The sequence below is a fragment of the Mus caroli genome, chromosome 3 (assembly GCF_900094665.2).
Source record: "Mus caroli chromosome 3, CAROLI_EIJ_v1.1, whole genome shotgun sequence".
Lineage (NCBI taxonomy): Eukaryota > Metazoa > Chordata > Mammalia > Rodentia > Muridae > Mus > Mus caroli.
Genome location: NC_034572.1, coordinates 147,678,126 through 147,705,792, shown reverse-complemented (window position 1 = coordinate 147,705,792; position 27,667 = coordinate 147,678,126). Strand labels below are relative to the sequence as shown.

General features: G+C 40.9%; 1 protein-coding gene across 1 annotated transcript in view; it reads right to left on the bottom strand.

Moving 5' to 3' along the window:
* Positions 1 to 27,667, bottom strand: part of Erich3 (glutamate rich 3) — a 102,283-nt gene that overhangs the window by 37,816 nt on the left and 36,800 nt on the right. Inside the window, 6 exon segments of the mRNA XM_029475551.1 lie at positions 759 to 945; positions 7,881 to 8,061; positions 14,093 to 14,311; positions 18,425 to 18,583; positions 23,257 to 23,385; positions 24,935 to 25,006. Of these exon segments, the coding sequence (XP_029331411.1) occupies positions 759 to 945; positions 7,881 to 8,061; positions 14,093 to 14,311; positions 18,425 to 18,583; positions 23,257 to 23,385; positions 24,935 to 25,006 (947 nt within the window).

Here is a 27,667-nt window from a genome sequence, read left to right as displayed (position 1 = left end):
TGGTTTTGGTGTGAGAAGGGATGAAGCAGCCACTGAGTTCTGTGAATAGAACAATACCTGGATATCAACCTCCATCCCCTCTGAGGCAAGGTCTCCCGGCTGATCAGCAAGCTCACTGTTTCAGAGGCTGGCTGGCCATCAGACTCTTGGGATCTTCTTGTCTCTGCCTCCTAATGCTGGAGTGCAGACACATGAATCCATGTCTGAATCCTGTGTGCTGGGATATGAACTTGACCCTCGCTTACACAGCAAGTATGCTTACCCACTGGACCATCTCATCAGGCCCTAGGACAAAAATGTTGGAGTCACCTTTGACTATGCTTTTCAAATTTATGCCTGGATCCAACCAGTGCAGCCATATCCCAGAATACACGAGAGAGAGAGAGAGAGAGAGAGACAGAGACAGAGACAGAGACAGAGACAGAGACAGAGACAGAGACAGAGAGATATTATGGCACATGGGTATGGGGTATTAGTCTCTGGCCATTACCAAGAATAACAAGAAAGAAATGATGAAAATTTGGCTCCTCTCCCCACAGAGGTAGAAGTTAAGGCAGTGTGAGGTAAGCGATGAGAAGTGAGACAGAATTCAAAATGTTACCACCTTTTATCTCATCTGTATAACACATTTGGGAATCTGTTTGACATCTTATAAGGTTGTATATACTGATTGATTTTCTTTGAGAACTGTGCAAAGAAAAGCATTAGTGGAGGAAAACCTGGCATTGTCCTCTCTAGCAAAGGGCATGCTCCCATACCTGTAGCAAGGAGATGCCTTCTCCACACACACGAACCCGAAGTAGCCTCTCTTGCCTCCTAGGCGGGTGCTTCTACGGTGCTTGAACTCACAGCAGGAGCTGATCCTGTTCACCTGAATCCCATTCAGAAAGAAGGTGAGGCTGAAGGGGAAGCCGTGGTGACGCTTGGAGATAAACTGAAAGGTGTCTGGAATCAAACACAAACAGTCCCTGAGCGAGCGAGCGAGAAGGTGGGCAGGCGGCGAGGCTGGCTTCCTAAGGATATCTTATTAAACACATTTTTCTTTTCTTTGCAAAAGAATGCATTATGCTACAGAAAATACTTTTTTGTCTGAAAACTTTTTCTAGTACTGGGGTGGAAACCAGGATCTCACACGTGCTGGACCATCACTTCACAGCTATGCTCGGTTGGTCAGGAGCTTCCCTGTGAACGGAAGAGCCCAGACTGGTTCCACAGAAACTGTTTTATAACAAAAGTCAAGAGTACTCATCAAGGGCATCTTCTGTCCTCCCCCCCCCCCCCCACACACACACTCATACACACTACAGGCCTTTACACATAGTATTATATTTAAATGGTAGCATTAAACAGTCTAATTATGATGCATATATTGGTGAGTTATTTTAACTCTAAGCTATACTTAATGCTGTTTGTATTTGAGATTCTTTTTCTTCCTACCTTCTAAAGCATCTTACCAAGAAATTAAGAATCGATGTTTGTGATGCAATTTTAATCACTCCAAATCTTTACAGTTCTCTAATAAAGTCCCTTCCACGAGATGCTCTACAGAATGACCCAGACTTCTGCTTCACAGGACACTTCCAGGAGCCCTTCAAGAGGTTTCACCTCTCTGCCATGCACACATTACCTATCACAGCTCTTGTTACAATCTTAAAATATGTTTTCACTGGAGGATTTAAATTTTTAATGTGCAGTGAAACCATTTAGAGGACTCCCAATCCTCTTCACAGAGGGTCTTCTTGCTCAAAGATGCTGTAGTAGAGCTGAGGACAAATTCTGTGCTTTCATCTGTTTGCTTGTTTGTTTGTTTGTTTGTTTGTTTGTTTGTTTGTTTGTTTTCTAGCTTCCAGGTGCTCCTGCTGCTGAGACTGGCTCACACCTCAGAAGCCCAGTTGAGATGCTTGCTGTGCAGTGTATTTGTGAAACCGTGAGGCAATGCTCGTTGATGTGTCTTGCTTCCTTCAGATCCTGCCGCAGTGGCGGGAGGCCCTGGATAATCAATCTGTGAGTCATTATTTTAACCTCTTCTTGCTCAGGTATTGACAGTGTCTATGAGGCAGCAACAGTGAGCTCTGGAAACTGTAAATCAAATCCAACTTGTCTTTAAGAATTAGATGTACTGGAAAACCTCGCTGAGACACAATGGGCTCAAAAGTGCACCGGTTCTAATGATAATCAGCCTCTTCAGTTAGAGGCTAGGAAGGCAATCTGAACTCATTACAGACTGACCCCGAGTCCACATACTGCAATTTCTTCTGCTGTGGCTTGTTCCTTAGAGCTCTAAGAATACCCACCAGGAGAAGGTACACTCAAGGAAACACAGGGAAGGGCTCAGCAGATGAAAGTGCTCGCTGATGTTACAGAGGACTCAAGTTCAGTGTCTAGTATGCACCAGGTGGCTCACAACAACCTGGAAGTCCAGCTCCAAGGTATCCAACACCCTCTGGCCTCTCTGGGCACCTCCACATGAGTTTACATACACACATAGAGACACAGACATACATAGACACATAAAATAAAAATAAAACAAATATTTAAGTGAAGAAAATTTAGGAAAATGACACTGCCAGGGATTCAACTACCAGATGTGACAAACCCACCCACCCACCCACCCACCATGTGCATGTTTCTAGACATCTTCCTGACATTAGTGACGCTATTCTTTCATGGTTTTCAAAATTAGTGAACAAGATTTGGTGTCCTCTGCCCTTATCTCTGTTCTGTAATTTTATTTCTTAAAATACGATGATTTCTCCCACTTATGAGTTAGTGGCTTCATTAGGGAGGAGTCAGAGAAATGCAGAACAGAGAGCATGGAGTTTGAGTCCCTGTCACCATCCTTCACTGATGAACACTTACCATCTTTAACTTGGTTGTGACAGTGCTGGGAGGTCCCATGCCATAGTGTGTGGCATAAGACAGAGCTTGATAGTGTTTGGAAAGCAGAAATGTTTGCTGTTTGTTGATGATGAGTATTATAGGGGTACTAAAGGAAAAGACAGATACTAACTGTGAATGGATAGATAAGTAGATGACAGATACAGAGATAGAAACACTTGTGTGTATAGAAGTCTGTTCATTTAAGAATCTATAATTCAGCCACAGAGGAATAATCAATTCACTGGTTTATGAAGTAAGGGAATCAACTACTCTTTCCTTAAACATGTCTTTGGAGATTGATAACTTAAAGTGGGCAGCATTTAATTCATGCAAAACTCAGACTTCATGAGACAGCAGGAAGAATCTGTGTCCTTCTGTCTGGGGTTTCCCACACCTCCTGTCTTCTCGTTACCAATGCTCTAAGTGGGTACAGAATGGAAAAATGCCCAGAAGCTTCCAGGCCATGACGCCTGCTGTAATTTGATGCAGAAGGCAATAAAGCCCTGGCTTAGGACATTTCCACTAATGGGTGGATGTTTCTAAGCAGCTCACCTGGGAGGTCAGAGGTTCCTGGAAACTTGAGTCTGAATTAATAAATCAACACCCAGACCTTGACTGGGAGCCACAGGCAATGGGGCAATCATAGCCATCTTCCACAGCCCTCTATGCAGCCTAAGTTTTCAGGAAGCAACCTGGGTCTTAGTATACTCACCCTATCTCATGAATCCCAGTATACCTCCCTCTTCAGCTAGGCACAGACGAGACAAGAAAGCCTGGAGGAAAAACCAGAGCTGGGGTATGAAAATTCCCCAGGCATGGAATGTTTCCTTGAACTCACTGAAGTTCAGAATCACTCATGACTTCTGGGTGACCCTGTCCAGTTACTGTTTAGATTTCAGGGACATCATTAATGACGGCTCAAGAGGAAGGTGTTCTGGCTGTTGGTTTTCCCTGAATCTAATACCTGATGTTCACACACACACACACACACACAGAGACACACGAACACACACAGGAACACACATACAGAAAGGAGGCCACACAAAGCCAGATAGACACCTCAGTGACAATGTTGTCACCAGCTGAGGACTGATCCGCCTGAAGAGTCAAAACTGGACAGAATCAAGGAAGGTTTATGGCCTAGAGCTTTGCAGGTAATCCAACTGGGATTTTCTTCATTTTAGATTTCTGCCCTCCAGACACAGACGATAACCTCCTGTTGAAGGTTATTTTCTCAGCCCTGGGAAACTAATACTACACAAATTGATCAACTAGTAGAAGGACTGGGCCTCTGACAGGTCACTGGTGAACACTTGAAATCAGAAACCACCCTGAGAAGTAGGTGCTTCACTAGCTAGCTGTACCAGGGTCCTAGGGATGAGAGTTCATGTTGACTCCAGACACCACCCTGAGAACTGGAAACCTCACTAGCTGTACCATGGTTCTGGAGACAAGAATTCCCATTGACTCCAAATACTCCCATACCCCTAAACACAATATAGAAAACTCAGAACCCAAAGTGCATAATATGTAATATATGTAGTAGGTACATGTAAGGGAATAGGAAGTTGGGGTCCACACAGAGGGAAAAGGGCAATCCAATCCGTTTTAACAATCTAGTGAAGAGAAATGATGTGGGGCTCATCTCATATCTCTTCTTGACAACATCTGGAATCAGCTGAAACCCAGGTTGCTGGGCAGACCTGTGAGGGATTTTTTAGTCAGGATACTTGAAGCAGGAAGGTTTGCCCTAATTCTGAGCCATGCCAGCTGGTGGCAGCCCAGGTAAAAAGCTTGGAAGAAGGAAGTTTGGCTTCCTGCCTGCTTGGCAAACACTCACTCTCCTTGGTAAATCTACCCAGCCTGCTGCTGAGACACAAACATATGAGAACCAACTTCCGGATTCCAGAACAGACTTAAGACCTGCAGCTCTCTAGGAAACCTTGAACTCCAGTGCCAGATTGGGACTGAGGAGACATTCAGTCTCATAGACAGCACAACTTTCCATTTTTGGACCCGGATCACAGCCTGTAAGCCACTCTAATAAATATCTAGCACACACACATAGATATATATCAGTTCTGCTCCTTTAGAGAACCTTGACTAAGACAGATTACAATGTGTGTGTGTGCAAACATGCTACAGCTCATCCTTGTAGGCATTATTGTTATTATCACATGGATCACATTATAATATATTAATATGTTATTAATATTATTGCTGTTTGTAACCCCATCTATCTGGAATCATTCTCTGGAGAGTGGATGTAGTCATCTGTACAACAGGTTCCGCATTCAGCAAAATAAAGCAACTGCTGATTCAACAAGACAGCACAGAGAGAGAGAGAGAGAGAGAGAGAGAGAGAGAGAGAGAGCTGTCAGTGAGCAGAGACCATAATGCACAAGTCTGAAATGGTTGCACAAGAGCATCCCCAGGTTTTGCACAATCCCTGAATGCCATTAGCTGGCACACATATAATGGGTAGGTATTGTGACATTTCACTTATATCTTGATAAATCTACCTTAAAAGTCAAAATCAATATAAAATGAGAAAAGCAAAGAACAGTTAAATAAGATCAGAATACAGCGGAGAACATCTGATCCCAGTTCAGGCAGACTCCCAATGTAGCTCTTAGGAGAAATCCCAGCAAAAGTTGTGTAAAACCCAGAAACACTTCAACTAGACTCATGGCTAAGTGGGATTTAGTTTAGGTGGGGAGAGAGAAGAGAGATCATCACGAGTCAAGTAAATATCCCAGGAAGAGGACCCTCTATTTGGGAAAGAGGTTTGTTATAGAGAGAAGGCACGTGGGAAGAGAAAGGTGGGATTGGATTGTGGACCCTGAGAAAATGAGGTCAAGAGGCAGAACTAGCAGAAGACTAGACAATCAATTACAGCTTCTATGCCCCACATGAGCCCACGGGCTAAAGCTTCTTTGTTTGAAAGGATACACACAGCAAGTCAGAGTGCCTGGAAGATACTGCAGCCTTTATGAGAAGTGAAAACAGGCCAGGCTCTCCGTGGGTGCATTAAAGCAGCTCATTGTGCCTCAGACTTTACAAACCTGACTACAACAAGCACCGGGAATTACTTTGGGACTAAAAGGATGCTCTTAGCCCCATTCTTCCATCATCTTTATTGTTATTCTTAATTTTCAAGAAGCAAGAAAAGTTAACAAATGCCACATTTCAGCGAGTGAGCTATTCCAAAAGTACAAACGGATGCTTTTATTTATTCTCTACGGAAACCTAAAACCTATTCTTGTTTCACAGAATCACACACCACTGAAGACAGATCTTTGATAGCCTGGATAAATCCCTCTGGCTGCTGCACCTCATGGTAGCTCCTAACAAAGGCACTCTTCAGTCTTGAACAGTTCTCTCCGACTGATCAAGCTAAGGGGAGACTACATTACAGCAGGGACAGAATCCATTATTTACGTCCCCATTCCAAGCCGTTATGTAAGATTATTCAGTGTCTCAACAGAGACCCAGGATCAGTGTATACACAAAATAACCCCTGTCCAGCAGCACCCTCCTCCACCAGCTGTGGGGTCTGCATTCTTGGTTCACCCCATGTGTTGTTTGCTAGGCCACCCAAATAAGATCTCATTTGGGAAAGTCACATTTTCCACTAAATAGCTGTTCTGTATACATGCTGTTAAATCAAGTGTGATACAGAACCCAGCAAACTGTTTAAACATAGACACCTAAACATAAGCATTCTAATTTTACATGATAGATACTTTCATTGATTCTCATAAATTAACACCCAGACAACATACTTGTAAAAACAATTGTGTCCGAGCTGCTTGGGTTAAGATAAGGGTGTGTGCCTCTGTCCCTACATGCAGAGCCCATTGGAATTCATACCTTTCCCTTCAGGAAAAGGTTGGCACTTTGGCTACTGAAAGCTGAGGTAGCATTGAACCGTAGTCCCCACCCCACCTGGCCAGAGCTATAGGGATATCCTTCAAAAGCCACCCCAGCTCAGGGGCATCTTCCCTCCCTCATCTACGAAGAGATGGGAAGGAATGCTGGATGTGACTGAGAAACACCCGAGAGAATTCCCACATTCCACAAATCTGTAAAAATGATAACAGTTCTCGACAAACTGAGAGCCATGGTTTATTTTACTTTAACATAAAGCTGATGTTCCAGAAGCACTGTTTATTGGGGAGGCTTAAAACATGTAATCCCCAAATCTGTTGTTATATTTGTGGCTGTTTTTATTAGAGTCACTCTTTTTGATTGGAGAAAGAGATTTCAAAGAAAAAAATAATTCCATGTGCACCAATGTCACCCTTTCTCAGCTCCCCAGTCTGTTTGATTTCCTATATAGTTAAGAAAACTAACAGAGCTTCCTAAAGAGATTTTCCTATGCAAACATGTAAGCATGCCTCTTTCCATTGCTGCCCCACTAAACTAAATATTGAAGGAAACACTACAATACAGTGTGTGGGGATATGTATTAATAAAAACCTCTTATACCAACAGATATGGACAGGATCAAAGGAAAGTACAAATTACTAAAATGGGCATTTAAAATGTTTTACATCATTACTTAGGTGTGACTCATCATGGAATCTATTGAATCTTCAATTTTTGTCTCCATGTATTCTAACAAATTACCAATCTGTAGTTTTTCTCTTATGATTGATTACCTGTGATATCATTCACCATGGAAAACCAAATAGTTAACTTGCAATGTCTGAGATAGCATATTTCTAAAACATTTAATGATCATATATATCTGTTTCAAAAATCAATCTGTTACCAGGTTAAATCACTCCAAATTCTTTCTCCTACAATCTGCAAGAGCAATCGCTATTCCCATTTCAATCAAGGAGCTGTGAATCTAGATTTACTCTTAGGCAGCTGGTTTATAATTCCCTGGATGTGCATAATTTCACAAAGTGGTTAAAGTTATTTTGATATTATGTCAACAACAGCTTATCTGGAACATTAACCCAAGATTTTTTTCCTACATTCATTTGTACCTTTCTCAAGCAGTTTCCCTTTGTAGACACAAAGGTTCTCTCCTCCACAGTGCTGTTGGTAAATCTTGATTTCATCTCGGAAGTCTATGTCATCATATGATAGGTGCACATTTTTCCCAAAATAGACCATTGTGATAACTGCATTGCTATGCGGCGCTGTTTTATAAATCCTTCCAGGTTCCTAGAATAGAAGAAACAGGGACTAAGTGTCTCCCCAGGGGGCTTCCTGCTCCCATATGACTTTACAATACAAAGAACAGAAAGATATAATTCTAAGCACCTTGTAACAGAATATTTATAGAGTCATTGTATACAACTTCCAAAAATCAAAGCATTACCAAATACACTCCTTTCCAGGTCTCTGTAGATTTTGGCTTTGATTTTTGTAAATGATAAAGATTTTAAGAAAATTTTTTATTTTCCACCTTAAGTTCTTTCTCTCTCTCTCTCTATGCTAAGAAGGAAGTACTTTTGACTCTTCCAGCTAGTTTTAAAACAAAATTCAAACAAATGAACTGAATGAATGCTAATGAATGCTATTTGGAGTTAGTATTGATCATGACACAGTGACAGTTTTGAGGTGACAGATCTCATCTTTATAAGTGAGCAAAGACAACAGACCCTTTCTTAGTCCATTCCCTCTGAGAGGTGTGTAGATACATGGACTCCTGACGCCCCTGGAAGGATAAGTGATCATATAGGTCAAGGGCCTGGGATTACCATGTAGAAGTCTAATTGGCCTTAATCCCAGCACTTGGGAGGCAGAGGCAGGCGGATTTCTGAGTTCCAGGACAGCCAGGACTATAAAGAGAAACCCTGTCTCGAAAAAAACCAAAAAAAAAAAAAAAAATCCCAGCTAACCAATTATAGTTAATTTCAAGAGTTGAAAGTAAAAGTAGTCACTTTTGAGTTTGCATATTACAAAAAACAGGTCCGCTTGCTGAGATGCATACTAAAGATGGCATTGATGAGTTCTTTGATCATGGGTCAGTTTTTTAACTTGATTTGCTTCATCTCTAAAGTAAAATTGTAGTGTCTTCTTTTAGGGTTATTGTGTATATGGTATGTTAAATGCCACATTCTAAGGACCACTAAATAACATATCTCATTAGTATTGCCTTAAGCATAATTTTTTATATTTTGCTAAATGTTCACAGAGCACACATATAAGAACAGACAATCAAATGAAAATCAGTAGGTGGTTTGGAGGTAAGTATATTTCCCAAGGAGATGATATAAAACCATGGAATGAAGTGTAGGCCAGCTGAAACTAGTAATTCAGGCTGGCTTGACAGAGGTGGGAGAGAAGTCTGGGTGATGGGTGGAACTGAGACCTTGCTCATCAGTGGATAAATATGTATAACTTCTTACTATGATATTTCTGAATTTCAGACTCTATTTACCTGGAAAGGACAAACTGTCAAACCATACGGGAAGATGATATATCTCAACAGAAAAGCAAGCACCAAGGTTGAAGTCATGCTGATGCTCAGATTGAGGGATAGAGGTAAAATAAAGAGACGAAGTAAGAGAGAAAGCCTAGGAAGACAAGAGCAAGGCTTTGAAGAAGAGGGAAGGAGTGTGCTGGGACTAAGCTTATTAATGGAGTAGAAATCCAGACAGAATTAAACACAAACCATCAACCTCCTACATTAGCACATTTAAAGCCTAGATTTCATGCCTAAAAATCCAAAAGGCTAAAAGTAATAAAATGTATATGAATAATACATATATAATTATACATATATGAATAATATATATTCTTTCTCTTTATGTATTACAGAAAGAATATTTTAACACAAAAAGTAATGAGTAGTATGAGAGATTATTTTTCAATGATATGGAATTTCATCACTAAAGCCAAAGAGTCCTAGAAGACACCAGAAAGTCCTGGACATTCACAAATGAAACCAAAACAATCACAAGAAGCTAACAAACTCACAGTTTACAGAGTGTGAATCATCAGTAAACTCAGTAATTGAGAGACCAAGCAATGTTTTTAAAATATCTAATAACATAGAGCAATTTGTTAGACACTAATTATTCTGAATATCAATTGGCCTCAACTCCTCAGGAAGGCACTTCAATAAAGAGCAATCTATGACAGAAAGTATTGTAATTATAAATATGTATGTACAAAACATGGACACACCCAACTTCATAAAACAATACTACTTGATGTAAAACCAAATATTAACCCTCACATAGCAACAATAATTTCAATACCTCGCTCTCACTAGTAGACAGGTCATCTAAAGAGAGAAACATCGGAGTTAAATGACATCATAAATCAAATGGACCTAAAAGACACCTATAGAACATTCCATTCAAACACTAAACAGCACACATTCTTCTTAGCAGCCCGTGAAAACTTTCTCCAAATTTGGTCATGTATTGGGATACAAAGGAAGTCTCAACAAATATAGGAAAATTAAATTAGCCTATTCTATTTGACCACAATAAAACTAAACTATGAATCAACAACAATATAAACTACCGAAAGTACTTAAGGAACCCAAACACATGGAGACTAAACACACACTACAGGATGATTATCAGGTCACTGAAGAAATTAAAAAGGAAATTTTAAAAAATCTCTAGAGTTGGGTATATGAAAATACAACATACCAAAAATCTATTAGACACATTTGAAAAAAGTCAATAGTGTCAACTTGAGCTATCTCAATAACTTAAGGACATACCTTAAGGCCTTAAAAAACAAGAACAAAAATAAACCCCAAAAAATAATAAACAGAAAAATATAATCAAAAATCAGTGAAATAAAATGTCAAAAGCCACAAAGAGTCAATGAAACCAGGAGTCGTTTCTTCAAAAAGAAATACAAGATTAAAAGATCCTAAAAGAAAATGTTGCAGCAGACACCAGTGAAATTCTGCAAACAATAAAGCAAGATGTGCTATGTACATTAGCATGCGTATATACAAGTCTCATGGGAACATTGAAGAGGGAGGAGAAACAACGTAAGAGATGGAGGTTGGGGAAGAAAACTGTGAAGAGCTGACTTTGGGACTTGACATAGCTGATATACACAACGCCATGTGGTTGCCGGTCTACACTGCAGCATGGGCTGGGGATGAGCCTCTGAGGCTCTGCCCCTATCTGAGAGGCTTTTGCAGTTGGTGGCTGTTACAGGAGGGACAGTCACTTTATCGTGGGAGGGTGATGTTGTTACTAATAGGTTGTCCACACCCCAGTGGTAGCCCCACACTCATTTGTAAATGATCAGCACTAATAGATTCAGGGAGGCTATTATTATTATTATCATTATTATTGACATGAAGTTGGGAGCAGATTGTCTGTTGGCGGATTTGAGAGGCAGTCGGAGACATGTAGTTGAGGGTATGAAACTGCCTATGAAATTTTCAAAGAATAAATTTTTGAAAATGTAAAGGGAAAGAGAAAACTTGTCTAAGGTGCTGTCCACATAGAAACGATTTGATAACTTTATCTAAAGCCTGCAATCTGTCAAGAAGCAGAGATAACATGACAAGACTGAAGAGGCCAACTGGGGAAGTCAGGGTCAGGTCAAGATCAGGCACCCAGGCTAAACAAGTCTTCAAGGAAGAGAGAGGCTCTGCCAGAGACAGCAGCAAAGGGAGAGAACTGAGAGAAATCTGAGCCAAGGGAGATATTTTGAACATGCAGGGAAAAAACTTCCTGGCCTTTTAGAAGGTTAGAGGGGAGGGCAGATGATAGAGTGAAATACGGACAGATGGGGCCTTGAGAAGGGTGTTTGAGGCAAGGCTGCCTTAAAGGAATGGGATGCAGATTGGTGTGATGTGGGGACTTCATTACTTGTTCAGTGGGGAAAATGCCAACCCCATTATATGCTAAGAGTCACAGGAGGTATGTGTAATACATGTGGTTGTCTGTTGCGCTACAAAAAAGAAGAGTTCCTTTGCTCTCTTACTAGACTGAAGCTGTGTAAAGTTCAGCTATGCTTACAAGAATGTGCTATAATAATGCTTTGGGGACATGTGGGTGACAAACCACAGCACTTCCAAAGAACAGTGGAAAAGTTGGTAGGCAATATTCGCTAATTTGCAACAAACCATTAAAATAAAATTCAGCTTGTATTACACTCTCTAGCTGTGCTTAAATTCATGAATTTTCATGAATTAAATGTGAAGATTCTCTGAATGATCAACTTAAGGGAAATGAAGTTGAAGTCTAAACTGAAATCTGACTGCTGGAGTTGATGAGTAATCTATCATCACTTAGGATAATTGAGTTGTTTTCCTAATTACTCAAATGTTGCCTTTGACTCACAGGTTTTTTACAGCTGTACTTAAAAAAATCCAGTAGAAAAAAGAGCATTTTCAACAAAAGGTGCTGGCTCAACTGACGGTTAGCATGTAGAAGAATGCGAATCCATCCATTCTTATCTCCTTGTACAAAACTCAAGTCTAAGTGGATCAAGGAACTCCACATTAAACCAGAGACACTGAAACTTATAGAGGAGAAAGTAGAGAAAAGCCTCAAACATACAAGCACAGGGGAAAAATTCCTGAACAGAACACCAATGGCTTGTGCTGTAAGATCAAGAATTGAAAAATGGGACCTCATAAAATTGCAAAGCTTCTGTAAGGCAAAGGACACTGTCAGTAAGACAAAAAGGCAACCAACAGATTGGGAAAAGATCTTTACCAATCCTAAATCCAATAGAGGGCTAATATCCAGTATATACAAAGAACTCAAGAAGTTAGACTCCAGAGAACCAAATAACCCTATTTTAAAAAATGGGGTACAGATCTAAACAAAGAATTCTCAACTGTGGAATACCAAATGGCTGAGAAGCACTTAAAAATATTCAACATCCTTAGTCTTCAGGGAAATGGAAATCAAAACAACCCTGAGATTCCACCTCACACCAGTCAAAATGGCTAAGATCAAAAATTCAGGTGACAGCACATGCTGGTGAGGATGAGGAACACTCCTCCATTGTTGGTGGGATTGCAAACTGGTACAACCACTCGGGAAATCAGTTTGGTGGTTCCTCAGAAAATTGGACATAGTACTACCTGAGGACCCAGCTATACCACTCCTGGGCATATACCCAGAAGATGCTCCAATATGTAATAAGGACAGATGCTCCACTATGTCCATAGCAACCTTATTTATAATAGCCAAAAGCTGGAAAGATCCCAGTGTCCCTCAACAGAGGAATGAATACAGAAAATGTGGTACAATTATACAATGGAGTACTACTCAGCTATTTAAAATAATGAATTTATGAAATTCTTAGACAAATGGATGGATCTGGAGGATATCATCCTGAGTGAGGTAACCCAATCACAAAAGAACACACATGATATGCACTCACTGATTAGTGGATACTAGCCCAGAAACTTAGAATGCCCAAGATACAATTCACAAAACTCAAGAAGAAGGAAGACCAGAGTGTGGATTCTTCGATCCTTCTTAGAAGGGGGAGCAAAATACCCATGGAAGGAGTTACAGAGACAAAGTGTGAAGCAGAGACTGAAAGAACAACTATCCAGAGACTGCCCCACCTGGGGACCCACCAGACACTATTGTGGATGCCAAACAAGAGCTTGCTGACAGGAGCCTGATATAGCTGTCTCCTGAGAGGCTCTGCCAGTGCCTGATAAATACAGAGATGGATGCTCACTGCCATTCATTGGATGGAGCACAGGTCCCCAATGAAGGAGCTAGAGAAAGGACCCAAGGAACTGAGGGGGTTTGCAACCCTATAGGAGGAACAATATGAACTAACCAGTGCCGCCAGAGTTCCCTGGGACTAAACCACTAACCAAAGAAAACACATGGTGGGACTCATGGTTCCAGCTGCATATGTAGCAGAGGATGGCCTAGTCAGTCATCAATCGGAGGAGAGGCCCTTGGTCCTGTGAAGGTTCTATGCCCCAGTATAGGGGAATGCCAGGGCCAGGAAGCAGGAGTGGGTGGGTTAGTGAGCAGGGGAAGTGGAGAGGGAATAGAGGGTTTTCGGAGGGGACACTAGGAAGGGGGATAACATTTGAAATGTAAATAAAGAAAATATCAAATTTTTAAAAAGAAATTACTATTTTAAAAATCAGGAAAAATTACTATATTAATATAATGCATTTTTGTACCTGATTCTAGAAAATTCTTACACTACAGATCTAGAACCCAGCCGGTGTGCCATCACTAGTGTTACAGTAACAAAAGAACACGTTGGGCATAATCACCTTGGCAAAGAGAGGCTCAAGGCCATTGGGAGCCGTGATGGGACGCAGCCTCTTCCTCCTCCAAGATTCCAACCTCTTATCCCTGAAGTTCTTTCCTGCTTGGGGCTGCGGTGTTGGAGGAACAGGTGTGTGGTAACTGTTAATGTGTGGAAGTTGGTAGAGATCCTCCTTCTGGGAATTGTCCATGTAGTTCCTGAATTTCATCATTGCCTTCTTTCCCTGTAATCATATCATGATGTAAGACCCAATGGCACACAAGCTGAGCCCCAGTGCAACTCAAATCAAAGCTTGGATGACTGTCACAAACCCAGCTAAGAACAACACACCAACTTCCCATTAATGACTGATAAAACGCATGCTCCTGCCTATGAAAATCAGTTTGTATCTATTGCAAATTCAATAAGCACATATTTCTAACCTTGTGTGAATATATGGTTTTAATAGAAGATTTTGAGAGAGTAAACTTAGTGGATTTTGCACTGGAAGGTCTGCAGGGTTGGACCCTGAAGTAGAGACATTCTGATCTTATACACCCTGAGGATTGAACAGGCAGGAGAAGTAAGCCTGTAATCAAACACCAGTGAGTGTGCTTGCTTGAAATCTTCAAACTTTGGGAAGGGCAATCAAAACTATCCACCAAATTTCAAAGAAAACACTCTTTGACCTCCAAGTCCTGCCATAAATCCTATGTAGATAACTGCACAAGTATTAATACCCTGCCATAAATTGTGCATTTGGGCATACAGATACACATGTGTAAGTGTGTGTATATATAAAAGATGTGGAAATACAGCTGAACCATAAAAACTTTAGCACCCTAAAAATCCATAAATAGAAAAATGGTTCACTAAATTTGCTTTGATTCTTATATTATATAGTCTCCCCGGGGTATAGAAATGTGGATCTATTCTTACATAATAGTACAAGCAATATTTCTTTTAAGTAATTTACATGTAGAGTTTGATTTAAAAAGCAAATAGAAGTTTTTAAATATTAATTTATCTTTGAGATATATATATGTGTGTGTATATACATATACATATATATATATATATATATATATATATATTTTGTTTAGGAGTTTAACCAAGATACCTTACCGTAGTCATTTAAAATCTTTAAATGTATAACCAAAAATATTTATCAGATAGATTTGCACGTAAACATTTGTACAAATTGATTACTTTTTGTGTATCTGAAGTAAATTTCCAAATTTTAAGAGACCTAGATGTTTTTATCCATTTTATACCAATTTACCTTAAAAATCTTTATATATATATATAAAGATTTATATATATAAAGATTTATATATATAAAGATTATATATATATAAAATCTATACTATATATATATATAGTATAAGTACATTATAAATGGACATTACATTTCTATTTTTGTACTCATAACTAATTTTTAACCACTTTAGTCTATATTTTGAGATGCTTAATAATAAAAATTTTAAGAAAGGCTCTCCCAAGGGCACTAGTTACTGAATCAATAAAGGCAGATTAAGTCAAAGCATGTACAGCCCAAATCTTGAATAAAACCAACACTTTTGTGTACGTAGACTCTATTGTTCGGTTGTTAAATTATATTGAGTAACCTTACTTTGTTTTCAATTTATTTCTCCAATAGACTAGCCTAGAATATCAAACCAAAATTAAATGAACGTAATACAAATATTAAAATCTAGGACATTAGAAATTTGGACAATTTTTAATCACTTTTAAAAACAAATAGCACAATTAGGTATCAGCTATTTGTCCTGTTTTGAAAATGATTTTAATAATATTTCTAAAAGTAATGCTCTTGTTTTGTTTGTAACTGATGGTATATTGGATAATTTTCTAAACCATTACATATAATTACACTGTATTTTTTAGTTCTTAAGCATTTATACTGTATTATGTAGTCTTTCTCACTTGTTCATACTGTAAATATGACAGCTCAAAGGGTACTTAACTCTTCCTTTGCATGTATGTGTGTGTTCCTGGGATAGATTCCTACAGGTTATGATGTTGGTAGACCATCAGGTGGGGCCTTGAAGCCACTTGTGCTGATGCCTCCTGACAGGAGAGACTCCCTCTGAATATTTGAAAATTTTGCCACAGGATGAGTTTTATTTAGTGGCATCAAAACCAACTTGTTGTTGACTAGGTCACTTTTCCCAAAAGATGCTCACTCTGGCTGCTGTGACAAGCTCAACCTGGTCTTCTCCGTGGTCCTTCCAATCCTTATACCTATATCCTCTTCAGTATTTCAGTAAAGCAAGAGGGTCTACCTGGTGCTCACTATGTACTTAGCAACACTACAGACCACCATCTTTCATAAGGAGTTTGTCTGGTAGTCAACTCTTTCACCATCAATACCACTAATAAAAGCATGTCTTTTCATAGTATATTTAGCTTACACATATTACACTGTAAGCTCCAGCAAGTGACTTCTGTCTTCCTTGGTAATCAATAATAATAACACTCATTCTTACATCAGCATCTAGCCTGTCATAAGTGCCCAAAATATTCATTGAATGTAGCTAATTGAAACTACTATGAAACTAATCACCTTCTTGGTGTATGTAAGCTGCTCAATGACTTTCCTTCAGAAATAACCCACACTCTCAACACGTAGAAGCAGGAAGATGAGATTGTATATTGGTTCACAATGTATACATAGAGAGGTCACTTGTAGACAGTGCCTCAGAGTAAATTTGGAGGAAAATCATTGAAAGGTGAAAAGTTCAGTCCCTAGATGTCAAAGACTGTCATTTCCCTAGTGGTGTTCTTATGTCTAGGGGGAAAAAAAAAGTCGCCAAGATAGAACTTAGAACTATAGAAGCTTAGAAAGAATGTAATCACCGTGGCAAACATGGAGAGGACCCATTGAAGCACTGTCTATGGAGAAGGAAGTTCTACCCAGCAGGCTTTGAGTATGCCCAACCCCAACAGCAAAGCTAACCCTGGAGGACACAGAGAGGTTTAGGCAAAGACCTGTGAGTTCTCTGGTGTTTTTGGTAAGCTCATTCCTGAGATGAGATGGGCACCTCAGGAAGCCTTAACCTGATCCAGGAATACTGCCTTGAGTCACAGCCCCATTCTGACTCTATGGTCACCAGGCAACCTTCTCATTGTGACTCTGCCTCCCACCCAGGCGGCTCTGCCAACCAGGGAGAAAACATTGTTGCTATAAAGTTTGACCATTTGATAACTTTTGGTGAATTAATTGTCCCTGATGGAGACAAATCTATTTTAGATTACTAAAAACTAACAAAGAATTTTGGCTACTCCTGGACAGTAGCTGAAATGGTCTTCCAAATGGGAGTCTTCAACTGTACCCTAGACTTAAGACCCAGGAGCCTGCCTCACTTCAAGAAGTTTCTCTCAAAAAAAAAATAATTTCCCAATTAACTTCTTTTGGTGTTTAGGAAGCTACCAGGAGACAACCTGAATGAGGTATGTAAACCATTCTCATGAGCTAAAACCACATTCAGTGGACTGAGGTGCTGCACTTGCCTCTGAGTATTTAGTGTGAAGTGAAACCACTTCATCTGCGTGAAGGGCATGTGTCAGAGTGAGGGCACCGTTTCTCAGGTCCATGAGTAGTATTTCATAGAAAGAAATGAAGCACATTCATCCCTTTCCTGTAATGACAGTTATGTTCATGACACAAATTCTTAAGCTGGCAAATGTTTCTGCAAGTTAGGAATACAGTCTCTTCCCATGTTGGGAATGGCCTGGCCTGTTCCTCCCTGTTTAGGTAGATTCTGTTTTAGAGTACCTACACCTAGGCAACTCACACTCTAATGAGCAGAAATTACCTAAGAAAGCACCTTGAAAGGGATGCAGCGTCAATCTCTTAGGTTGATGACTTCAGCACATTTAAAAGATAGACTCTCCTTCCTTCTATAATTCACCCTCCAAGTAACTTTACACACTGATAGGATAGAGAGTCCCCACATGAACACAGGCCTGCCATGCAGAGTCCCATTGTCTGGTTCTCATGTGCTAAAATCTGAAAGGAGTCCACCCAGGATCATTTGGGGAAGTCATATGTGACTGGGGACAGAGCACCTTTGTTTCCCATTTGGCTCATAGTGAGCTAAGCACTGAATGTCATCAAAATTTCACCCCTTATAAATCCTGTACAGTGACATGAAAAGTAGGCAGTCTCATTGCAGCAATATACAGTTATCACAAGTACAGAGTAAGTGCTCCGTGAACGTACAGTGCAAGTTTCCCTGTGTGGATGAAAATATGGCATCTTAAAAACTTTGATAGTACATGATTTTAATCAATAATTGAAAAACAGATGTTTCTTAAGGAAAATAACACTTACCCCAAGAGGAAAGAGAGCTTCACTTTGCAGCGATGAGCCTTTGGGTTTGGACCCTGAAGTTATCTTTGAACCATTTCTCCTTTGGCAGTTACTGAGAAGAGGTTGCAGACGAACCGGAGGCTGCATATTTCCTGGGGCAGTATATGGTCGAGGGGCTGTCTAGACGACGATGGGGGCAAATCCCATTTAAATTAGTACCTTGACATGTTTCCAGAACCAATTAATAACCCAACAAATTACCCAGAGTAATTAATGGTGCCTTTTTACTGAACAGATTAAACTTTAATTATATCCTTCCATTATATATACCCTTCTGACCCCAAAGTATTTGTTAAAACATATGGTGTTGAAGTCTTCTACATAACCAAATGCCACAGGGATGGAGCCCTCTAGACAAAAGAGGTGGCCTCTACTGGAGTCCTATATTTTTGCTCATACTGTAAATTCTTTATTGTGCTGAATATGGGCAAAAAAGTGGCTTTGCTCAATGAAATGTTAAGTGAGATAATGTCCTCTTTCAGAGAACTGAGAGGATATTATTGGAACAGACTCATTTCAGTTTCAATGTTTTCAATATAAAATCTACTTTGAATTCATTAAGCGGCAAGGTTGGCACCCAAAGTAAAAGCAGACACCAGGAAAGGCAGGTGCTTGGCTATAATGTACCACCAATTACGTATCTTCAAATGCTTCCTAGAAATGTAAGAAAACATGATGAAACATTATAGCTGACCAAATTGGGATGGACTATATAAAAATGGATGTTTCCATACTGAGAGTTGCCCATTTGTTCTTCTAGATCTCCTGTCTACCTTCTCTGTCTGAGGAGCTCTGGGCCCTGTAAGCAATTTCTTAAGTAATTTACTAACCAACCTCAGGACTGAAATTAGATTCTACCAAGGAGAAGAACGATATCAGAGAAGATTGGAAGATGAAATGGAGGCTTTATTTCCATAATCCTGCAGGGCAGAAATGGTTTCTACCACCTAAGTGTTTATGCTTCTATGGGGAAGTCCTTACCTGCTATGGGACCTACTTACTTCTTCTAGAACTCAATCCTTCCCATCCAGACTCCTTTTCAACCTAGGGACTGTGGCTTTCCATTGTGCTGACCCCAGCAGGCTTACCATCCCTAGTTGGCTTTTCTTCACCCTGCTGTATCTTCCTAAATAGTTTCTTTATTAAACAACTTTGTAATTACTCTATTTGTATGAGCCATCTGTTTCCTGCTGAGCCCCCAACAGAGACACTTTCCAATCAAGAATGTACTGCAGTGAATACAAAAAGTGCCAGCGTGGAACATTATAAGTGCCTTTGGGAGCATCAACAGAATAAGTTTAGTATAAAGATTAGCAATGCGTCAAAAGTGGAAAAAAAAAATAAAGCTTTGGCCCAGTTGTCCTATTCTACTAAGACAGTAGAAAACATGCCAAGAATAGGGCAGGCGTATGTGGGCAAAGTGGTGTGAGATAGATGGTATATAAATGATTCATGAATAGAATTTTGTACATTGACTCTAAAGGGTGGTGAGCCACAAATCTTCCATTCTGCAAAGGCATGTATAAATAAACACATGAAAAAACTGGCAGCCAGAAACTCCTACCAAGCACTGGTTCTCATAACATCTTGAGAAACATGCGTGCACACACTGCTGAAACTTTTGATTTCAACAGTTGGCAATACTGAATCTCCATCCTAGGCCAAGTAAGAAGATAAAAAGTAATATGTAACATCCAAAGATTCTATTAATCAATCAGGCTGATTAATGCCAGAGAGCATGACTTAGAATAATGCTCTCATTATAGTCACAGTGAACCAAGGAGGCTAAGAAAAACTAAGTTCTCACAGAAGCAGGTGAAATTTTAGCCAAAGATGAGGAAGATGGTCATTTGAAAATCCAAATAAGAGCCAGTTCTGAGCCAGGATCACAGAAGAGCAGCAGAGACCACCCTGCCCAGTATTTGCTCTCCTTCCTTCTCCAGTCACAGAATTTTCATTTGCGAACATGGTTGGCACAAAGAGTATGTTCCCCAGACTTCCCCACAACGCTGTAAGGAGATGGCCTCTCACTTAAGGCTAGAAAAATGTCAGCCAAAGTAATTCATGCAACTTGCAGTTCACTCGTAGCAAAGGGAGGCACGTCCTTACTTTCCTGCTGACCCCTTCCCTCAGGCTGGAACATCCACATGGTGATACACAGCCCTGGCTGCTGTGGATGAAGCAGGCACCCCAATTTGGTGGGTGAGTAACACAGAGGAATCCAGGTGTTTGATGACTTCATAGAGTCACCTAAGACTCATGGGGCATGGGTTGGGGTGGAGATGAAACCCCATGAGTAAGTCATTGTTACTTGGGTCTCTTGTGGGGTAAATATGAAATGCCTCCCACTGGCTTTTTCAACACTTGGTCCAAAACTGGAGTTGCTCTTTTGGGTTTTTGTGGGTCCTTTGCTAGGAAGAGGCTGGCTAGAAGAAGATTTTCTCTGAAAGGCAGGCCTCAGTGTCTACAGTGTCTCTATGCCTGTCTCTGCTTCTTGTTCTGACAAGATGTGAGGAAAAAAGTCCTAGATCCATGCCCCCTGCACAGTAGAGCTGCCTGCTGCCTGTCTTCTCCACCATGTGGACTCTATCTCCTCAAGCTATATGCCAGGCAGGCTCTTCTTCTGTAGTCATTTCTTGAAGACATTTTGTCTCAGTAACAAGGGAAGTAATAAATACAAACCTGAGCCACCACAAACACATGTGGATCAACTGGAGTAACATACGAATCCGAGATAACAAGAGATAAGACTATAGAAAGATCTTAAAACTCATGTACAGAAACTAAACGACATTTCTAAATAAAAGACTCCCAAACATGAAAATCGTGTGTAGAGATCCAGGAGAGCGGGTTACTACAAACCAGAACACTATCTCTCAGTGGCTGTGCTCTTAATTTTACTTCTGTGCATTTGCATACAAATATCATCCAGTTAGATGGATGTGGCAGTCAAATGCTCAACTGATCACATTTATCTCTAAAAACAAATCTGTCCCATTAAGTAGCAGCTGTGAGCCCCAAACTCTTGTGGTTCATATCAGAGGCTACCTTAAGCTTGCTATGTTTTGCAATGTGTAAATATATTTCTCTATAATAAATATGGCACCATCTTAATGTGCTCAAAGATGTGCCAAAATGTGAGTTGAAATTGGCTACCTGGTAATTACTCAGCTTAGCCAAGCTTTGCTAATTCTCAAGAGGGTCACAGGGGCTGAATTTCTCAAAGACTTACAGAATCCGTGGAGATGACTTTCCTCCATTTAAATGGAGAGAATACAGCTAAATGCTTGCACAGTGTTTGAAACTTTAGCACAATTAGCATCAAAATGCAGGATTGGCATTGAAAGCTTCTCTTAGAGAAGAAGTTCAGGAAAAATGGTGATGTCTCATAAAGCTTCCTGGCTCCATCTAGGGTAGTTGGTAGTCAGGGATGAAACTGAGAGAGGATGTGTCCAGGATACAATGGACAAACCTAAAGGAGACCTGAGTTTCTGTAAAGTGGGAAATTAATCTTAAAAGCTATCCTAAGGTGCACAGAACACTTAGCATGCCACCAAGTATCAGGCTCAGAGTAGTGTAGCCTCTAAGTTTTAAAGGACCCCCTCATTTTTGCACAGTGAACTACAGACTACCTCCTGATGGGGTTCATCTGGAAAACTGAGGGGACACAGGGGACAGGGGTTTTCCCTCTCTGAACCAGGTAGGAGGACAGAAAGTAGCACTATTTCCTTTGTTTCTTCCAGGGAAAGCTTTGGAGATACTAATGAGTTGATGTATTTGTGTGTACAATTTTACATTCAAATCAGACCCATTGGAAGAGGAACATCCCAGAGAGATCTGGGGCTTTTCAGAACTTGTGCTGTTCAGCCAGGACAGGTCAAGATATGTTTACCTTTTGCAGAACGTTGAAGCTTAATGCTGTCAGTGACAAACTTACCTCAACTATGTGTGAAGGCTTTGTAATCGCTCTACAAATATTGTATAACACAAATAAAAATGATCAGACTTGCAAGGAAAACACCCTGTCACACATCCAGTCAGGCAAACCAAGGGTAAAGATGTCACAGGGAGTTTAACCCAGCGTCAACCACCAGCGTCCAACAAACTTATTTTAAATCTTCTCTGAATCTATATTGTTTTGAAAGATCCTGCCTTCCTTCCAGCAAATGTCACCTCTGGGTCACAGATGAATCATGCTAGCATAAAATATCAGTGTATAACTTCTTCAGATGAGATTTCAGTACATTTAATTATCTCAAGGTAGAAACATCTAATTTTGATAAACTGAAATGGTAGAATGTCACCAACCTGCAGCCTGGCACTGCTGAATTTGTGCAGATAAGGGAATAGCAAGAATAATACCCAGAAGACACAGTCAGGGGCTCAATCCTGCCATACTGCCAAGGGCTGAGGGGTAAATACTGAGAGACATAACTTGAAGTTGTCATGTGTGATCTTAGATACCTGGACAAGTTTGCTCTTTTCTAAAGATAAAATGGAGCCAGGGGTGGTATCTGGGTACCTACATAACCACAAGTCATCTCCACTTCAGAAACTTGTGTGTTAGCTGCAAGTACAGAGATTAACCCATAGCCATTTCCATTGGAGTGGGGACTTGCAATGCTGACTTTTAATATTGAGTAATGAGGAGCCTGTAGTTCCCAGTTGCTTCCTTTCCTTATGTTTTCACTTCTATGGGGTTGTGCAGACATGCTTCCCAGAGAGCCTTCTTTCTCAGATTAATGAGAAATCATAAATTAATTAGCTGGGACAGAGTGCTTAATAGGGCTCACCAGTGTTAATGGACTAGAACGTCCTTCCTCAGCCAGAACGCTATGGCCACGATTAGTCTTTGGGCCAGCTGGAGGATGGGGAGTGAGAACGGGCATGTTATCTTCAATAAATCGTCTTGTGTGTTCTCCCTGGAATGAGAAAAGAATTGTGAAGTTGACATATAGGTGATCAGGTTAGCTTAGTGCCTGACACATATCCATACTGTGAGTTCAAAGCCCTTCCCACTAAGACTGCCATTCTGTATCCTGATACTGAAATTAGCAACATTTCTCTAGCCCTGTTAGGGACAGGGTGTGGTAGGCACTAAGTGACAGAAAATGGAATCCTCTCCACCTGCACACACAAAGGAGTCATCCTGAGAGAATATTCTACTTAATGACAATGTTTGTTGGGCCAACAAAGTGCCCTTTGCGCTTCACTACACTGAGGGGTGCACACTACCAGAAAAGATTAAAGTTTTTGTTATAAAAATAGTAATTTAAAAAATACAGTTCCTTTTCCTAAATCATGCCTTTGCCAATTGCAAGTATGCAGTGAGTTTTGACGAGCAGATGTCAGATGGGAGTAACTGGAGTGTGCCCTTAGCACTGTCCTGAACCCTCATCTTCCTTCCCAGAACCCTCATCTTCCCGTCTACCTACTGCCTCCCATTGCACAGGGCAGACGAGCCACAGACACACAGCACACCCTGTTTTAGACACTGGAAATCAGAATTTCCAGTTATTATTGCTTCCACATTCTGGCAAACAAATCACAGAGAGTGCAAAACCATGATGCAAGGCATGGCCAGCCAAGCTGAATGAACCTGGAGCCTCTGCAAACCAGCTCCCCTGATTCCAAGAAGGGACCCGCCTCCTGTCACCTGTCACTTAACACTTCAGTAATGAGCTTACTCTTAGTCTCTGATAAAATAAATTTGAGTCCATCAACCCAGAGAGGAAAATGTTACTCTTACAGGGCGAGCTGCCCTACGAACGCTTTACAAATGCTTATCAGTTTGTGAAATGCGTTTCAGGCTCCACATTTGTAATACTATAGCAAATTAAGAACAAACAGCCCATGATTTCAAATAGCTCAAGAAATCAAATAAATCTGCCATCCTAAACTGAAACTTCTCAAACACGCCTAATTGAATCTCTCATCCCCTGATTCAAATTGATGTGTTCATAAGTTCACTGCAAAGAACAAAAATAGAGAACAACCAAAGGATTTAAAAATACCTAGCACAAAATGTTAGGTCTGTTCGTGCTTCCTTCTACTGAGGAAGCTTGTTCCCACCATAGCTTTCAAGGGTGACAATCGAGTGAAAATGTGTGATTGTATAATTCTTCCGATGTTTTATTTTCCTTCAAGCTGGAACATTACCATCTCTTTTTATTTTCTTAAGACTCATAATATTCTTTGGCCTCTGCCACAAGAAAACACAAAAGCCAGACAGCAAATCCAACTGTTTTCAAGTTTGTCTTTGAAAGTTTTCACCTTGCTGGAGTGTGTTTCTCAGGAGCAGGGCCTGTTTTATCAGGATCTATACTGATGGCACTGAGAGCCAGACTCCATAGAACCATTTGCTTGGTCTCAGCTGTGTGTGCTGTCCAAAAGTAGGGGCCCCTAGACTTCCCATGATAACTGCCTGGAAGTTCGAATGCTACCATGATATTAAAAGGTAAAAGAGTTTACCTTCAACCTCTGAATCCGCTCTTTCCTAGCTAAGGTATCCAGTTTCCGCTTTATTTCCAGCTGGTGGTAGCGCTGTGGAGGATAGAACCATGCTAGTTAAAGCCAAGAATATTTTAGAGGAAAATAATCCCAACAGAGGTAGCTCTGTTTTCAATTACCCCTCTTGTCATTTGAGTGGAGAAGAACCACCTGCCTAAGTGTGCAGGTGGGAATATCAATTGCCACCACTCTTTGGGGGGCCAATTACAAACACGGCTTAGCTAAAAGTATTCATGCCCTTTAGCCATAAACTTTGTTCCTAAACTGAAGAGGAAAACTGAGTAATGGCTTTTAAGTGTTTTGTACAAAAAAATACTATCTGAAAGCCCCCCCCCCACACTTTTTTTGAATAGTGCAATAGTCATGTAAATTTTGGGGGAAAATGGTTAAATGTTTGGAACATCCATGGGCTGGAACAAGATAGAATCATTTAAATAAAGTTCTTAAAGATTTTGCTTTTTTTTATTAGATATTTTCTTTATTTACATTTCAAATGTTATCCCCTTTCCTGGTTTCCCTTCTGAAAAGCCCCCTACCCCCTAGCCCCTTTTCTGCTCACCAACCTACCCACCCTGCTTCCTGGCCCTGGCATGCCCCTACACTAGGGCATAGAACCTTCACAGGTCCAAGGGCCTCTCCTCCCATTGATGCCAGAGAAGGCCATCCTCTGCTACACATGCAGCTGGAGCCATGGCTCCCACCATGTGTTTCCTTGGTTGGTGGTTTAGTCCCTGGGAGCTCTGGGGATATTAGTTGGTTCATATTGCTGTTCCTGCTATGGGGCTGCAAACTCCTTCAGCTCCTTGGGTCCTTTCTCTAGCTCCTCCATTGGGGACCCTGTGCTCAGTCCAGTAGTTGGCTGAGAGTATCCACCTCTGTATTTTTTTAATGGAAACTGAAAGTAACACAGGAGGAAGCAAGATACTGAATACATACTACGAATCCAGTGACTGGTGGAGCAGTTTACCAGAGCATCCCTGGAGTGAGGAGCTGCTTTCTACGTCTCTAGTTTCAAGTCTATCACATTTCATAACCAAAGAAACCGAATCACACAAACACAGGTTTGTGTCTTGGTCTCACTTTCTATTTCCGGTTTGATGGCTCAAACCCATGTCCTTGTCACAACATTGCATGATGATTTTCTTCTCTGTGTGTGCAAAGGATGGTTTTATTTTTATTTATGTGTCTTTGGACATGGTGGTGGAGGGGCTGCTTCTTGATGCTGGAGTTACAAGCAGACATGTGCAGCATGGAACGGGTTCTGGGAACTGAACTCTGGCCCTCTGCAAGGGCAGCCAGTGGCCATACCTGATGAACCGCATTTGAAATCCACTGTTCACTGTTTGTTGTGAGAGGTTCTTGGAACCTAGCTCAAGATAACCTGAAACTCACTACATAGCCCAAGTTGGGTTCAAAACTATGGCAATCCTCTTGTCTAGTCTTCCTGAATATTAAGATTATAGCCACATGCTACCACACTTGGCCATATCATGGTTTTATTGGTGTATAAATATGGCCAGAAGATATTTTTAAAAAGAAGTGTAGAATAATAGCCATCTCTGAAAGTAGATTCCTTTTGCAATTATTTTTGCTTTATGATTTGTCTGTTTTCCAATTATTTTCATATAATAATTGGTGATTTAAAATATACCTAAATAGAAAAGGTCTCCCAATGGGACTTGAAATCAGTCTGCGGTTTTCTTGTCTCATTGTTCCTTTAGGGAAAACCTTTTCTCTGGTCTTGGTTCCTGCCGATTCCCTCACTCCTGTCCTGAGTGTCATTGTCTCTTGACTCTTCTTGTTCTTCTCCCTCCTGCTCTGATCTTTCACCCATTCAGCAACAAATTTTGTTATATTTACTATCAATCTGTTCCCAACTTGCATTTGTCCCAAACTCTCTGCAGTCAGCAGCTTGGCACCTCATCACCATGGCTGAAACTCTTTCCCCAAGCCCTAGGTGCCTCCTGGGTCCAGGACCCATGTGGAGCCATTCTGCAGATTTTGAGCACCTGGGCCTCTGGCTCCCAGACAGCATTCTCCCAGGCCTGTTCCTCACCAGTGAAGAGTTTCTATTCCTGTGCTTCTGCTCATTCCTTCCTCTGTTCCTCCTCATTCAGTCCCTAATGCTCTCTCTCCACAGCTTTCTCCTTCTCTACTGTCCCCATAGACAGCTGCCTCTCCCTCCCTCTCTCTGGCACAGTTAGCTGAACCCTTTGGCAACAGATTCCTAATTGACCTCCCACCTCCAATCTTTTCCAGACCATTAATCCATCCTCTGCATCTACAGCAGCAACATCTCAAACAGCTCTGCTCATCTATTTCACTCCCTTGCTGTAAAAGCATTCTCATTGCCTCAGCACCTACACTGCAACCTGCCTTGGGAGGTCAAGACTTTCCAGAAACAAGGCTTCAGCTTCTCAGATGGTGTTACTTCCTCCTGCCAAGCAGCACCCCCTGAGCGGTCTTTGGGCTTTCTTTCCATCCACAGGATGCTGCATATGGCTGTCCTGCTCTGGAATTCCTCTCCTGAGCTCTTTCCCAGAAGCAGGACCTCTGTGCCCCTTGCACCAAGGCCCACAGGACACCTCCTTGTTTGCAGGATCCAATTTGACACTTCCCTTTTCTATGCAACCGCTGTACCATATTTCTATAAACAGTGTCTTGCAGCCACAGGACAGGGTCCCCTCTTGGCAC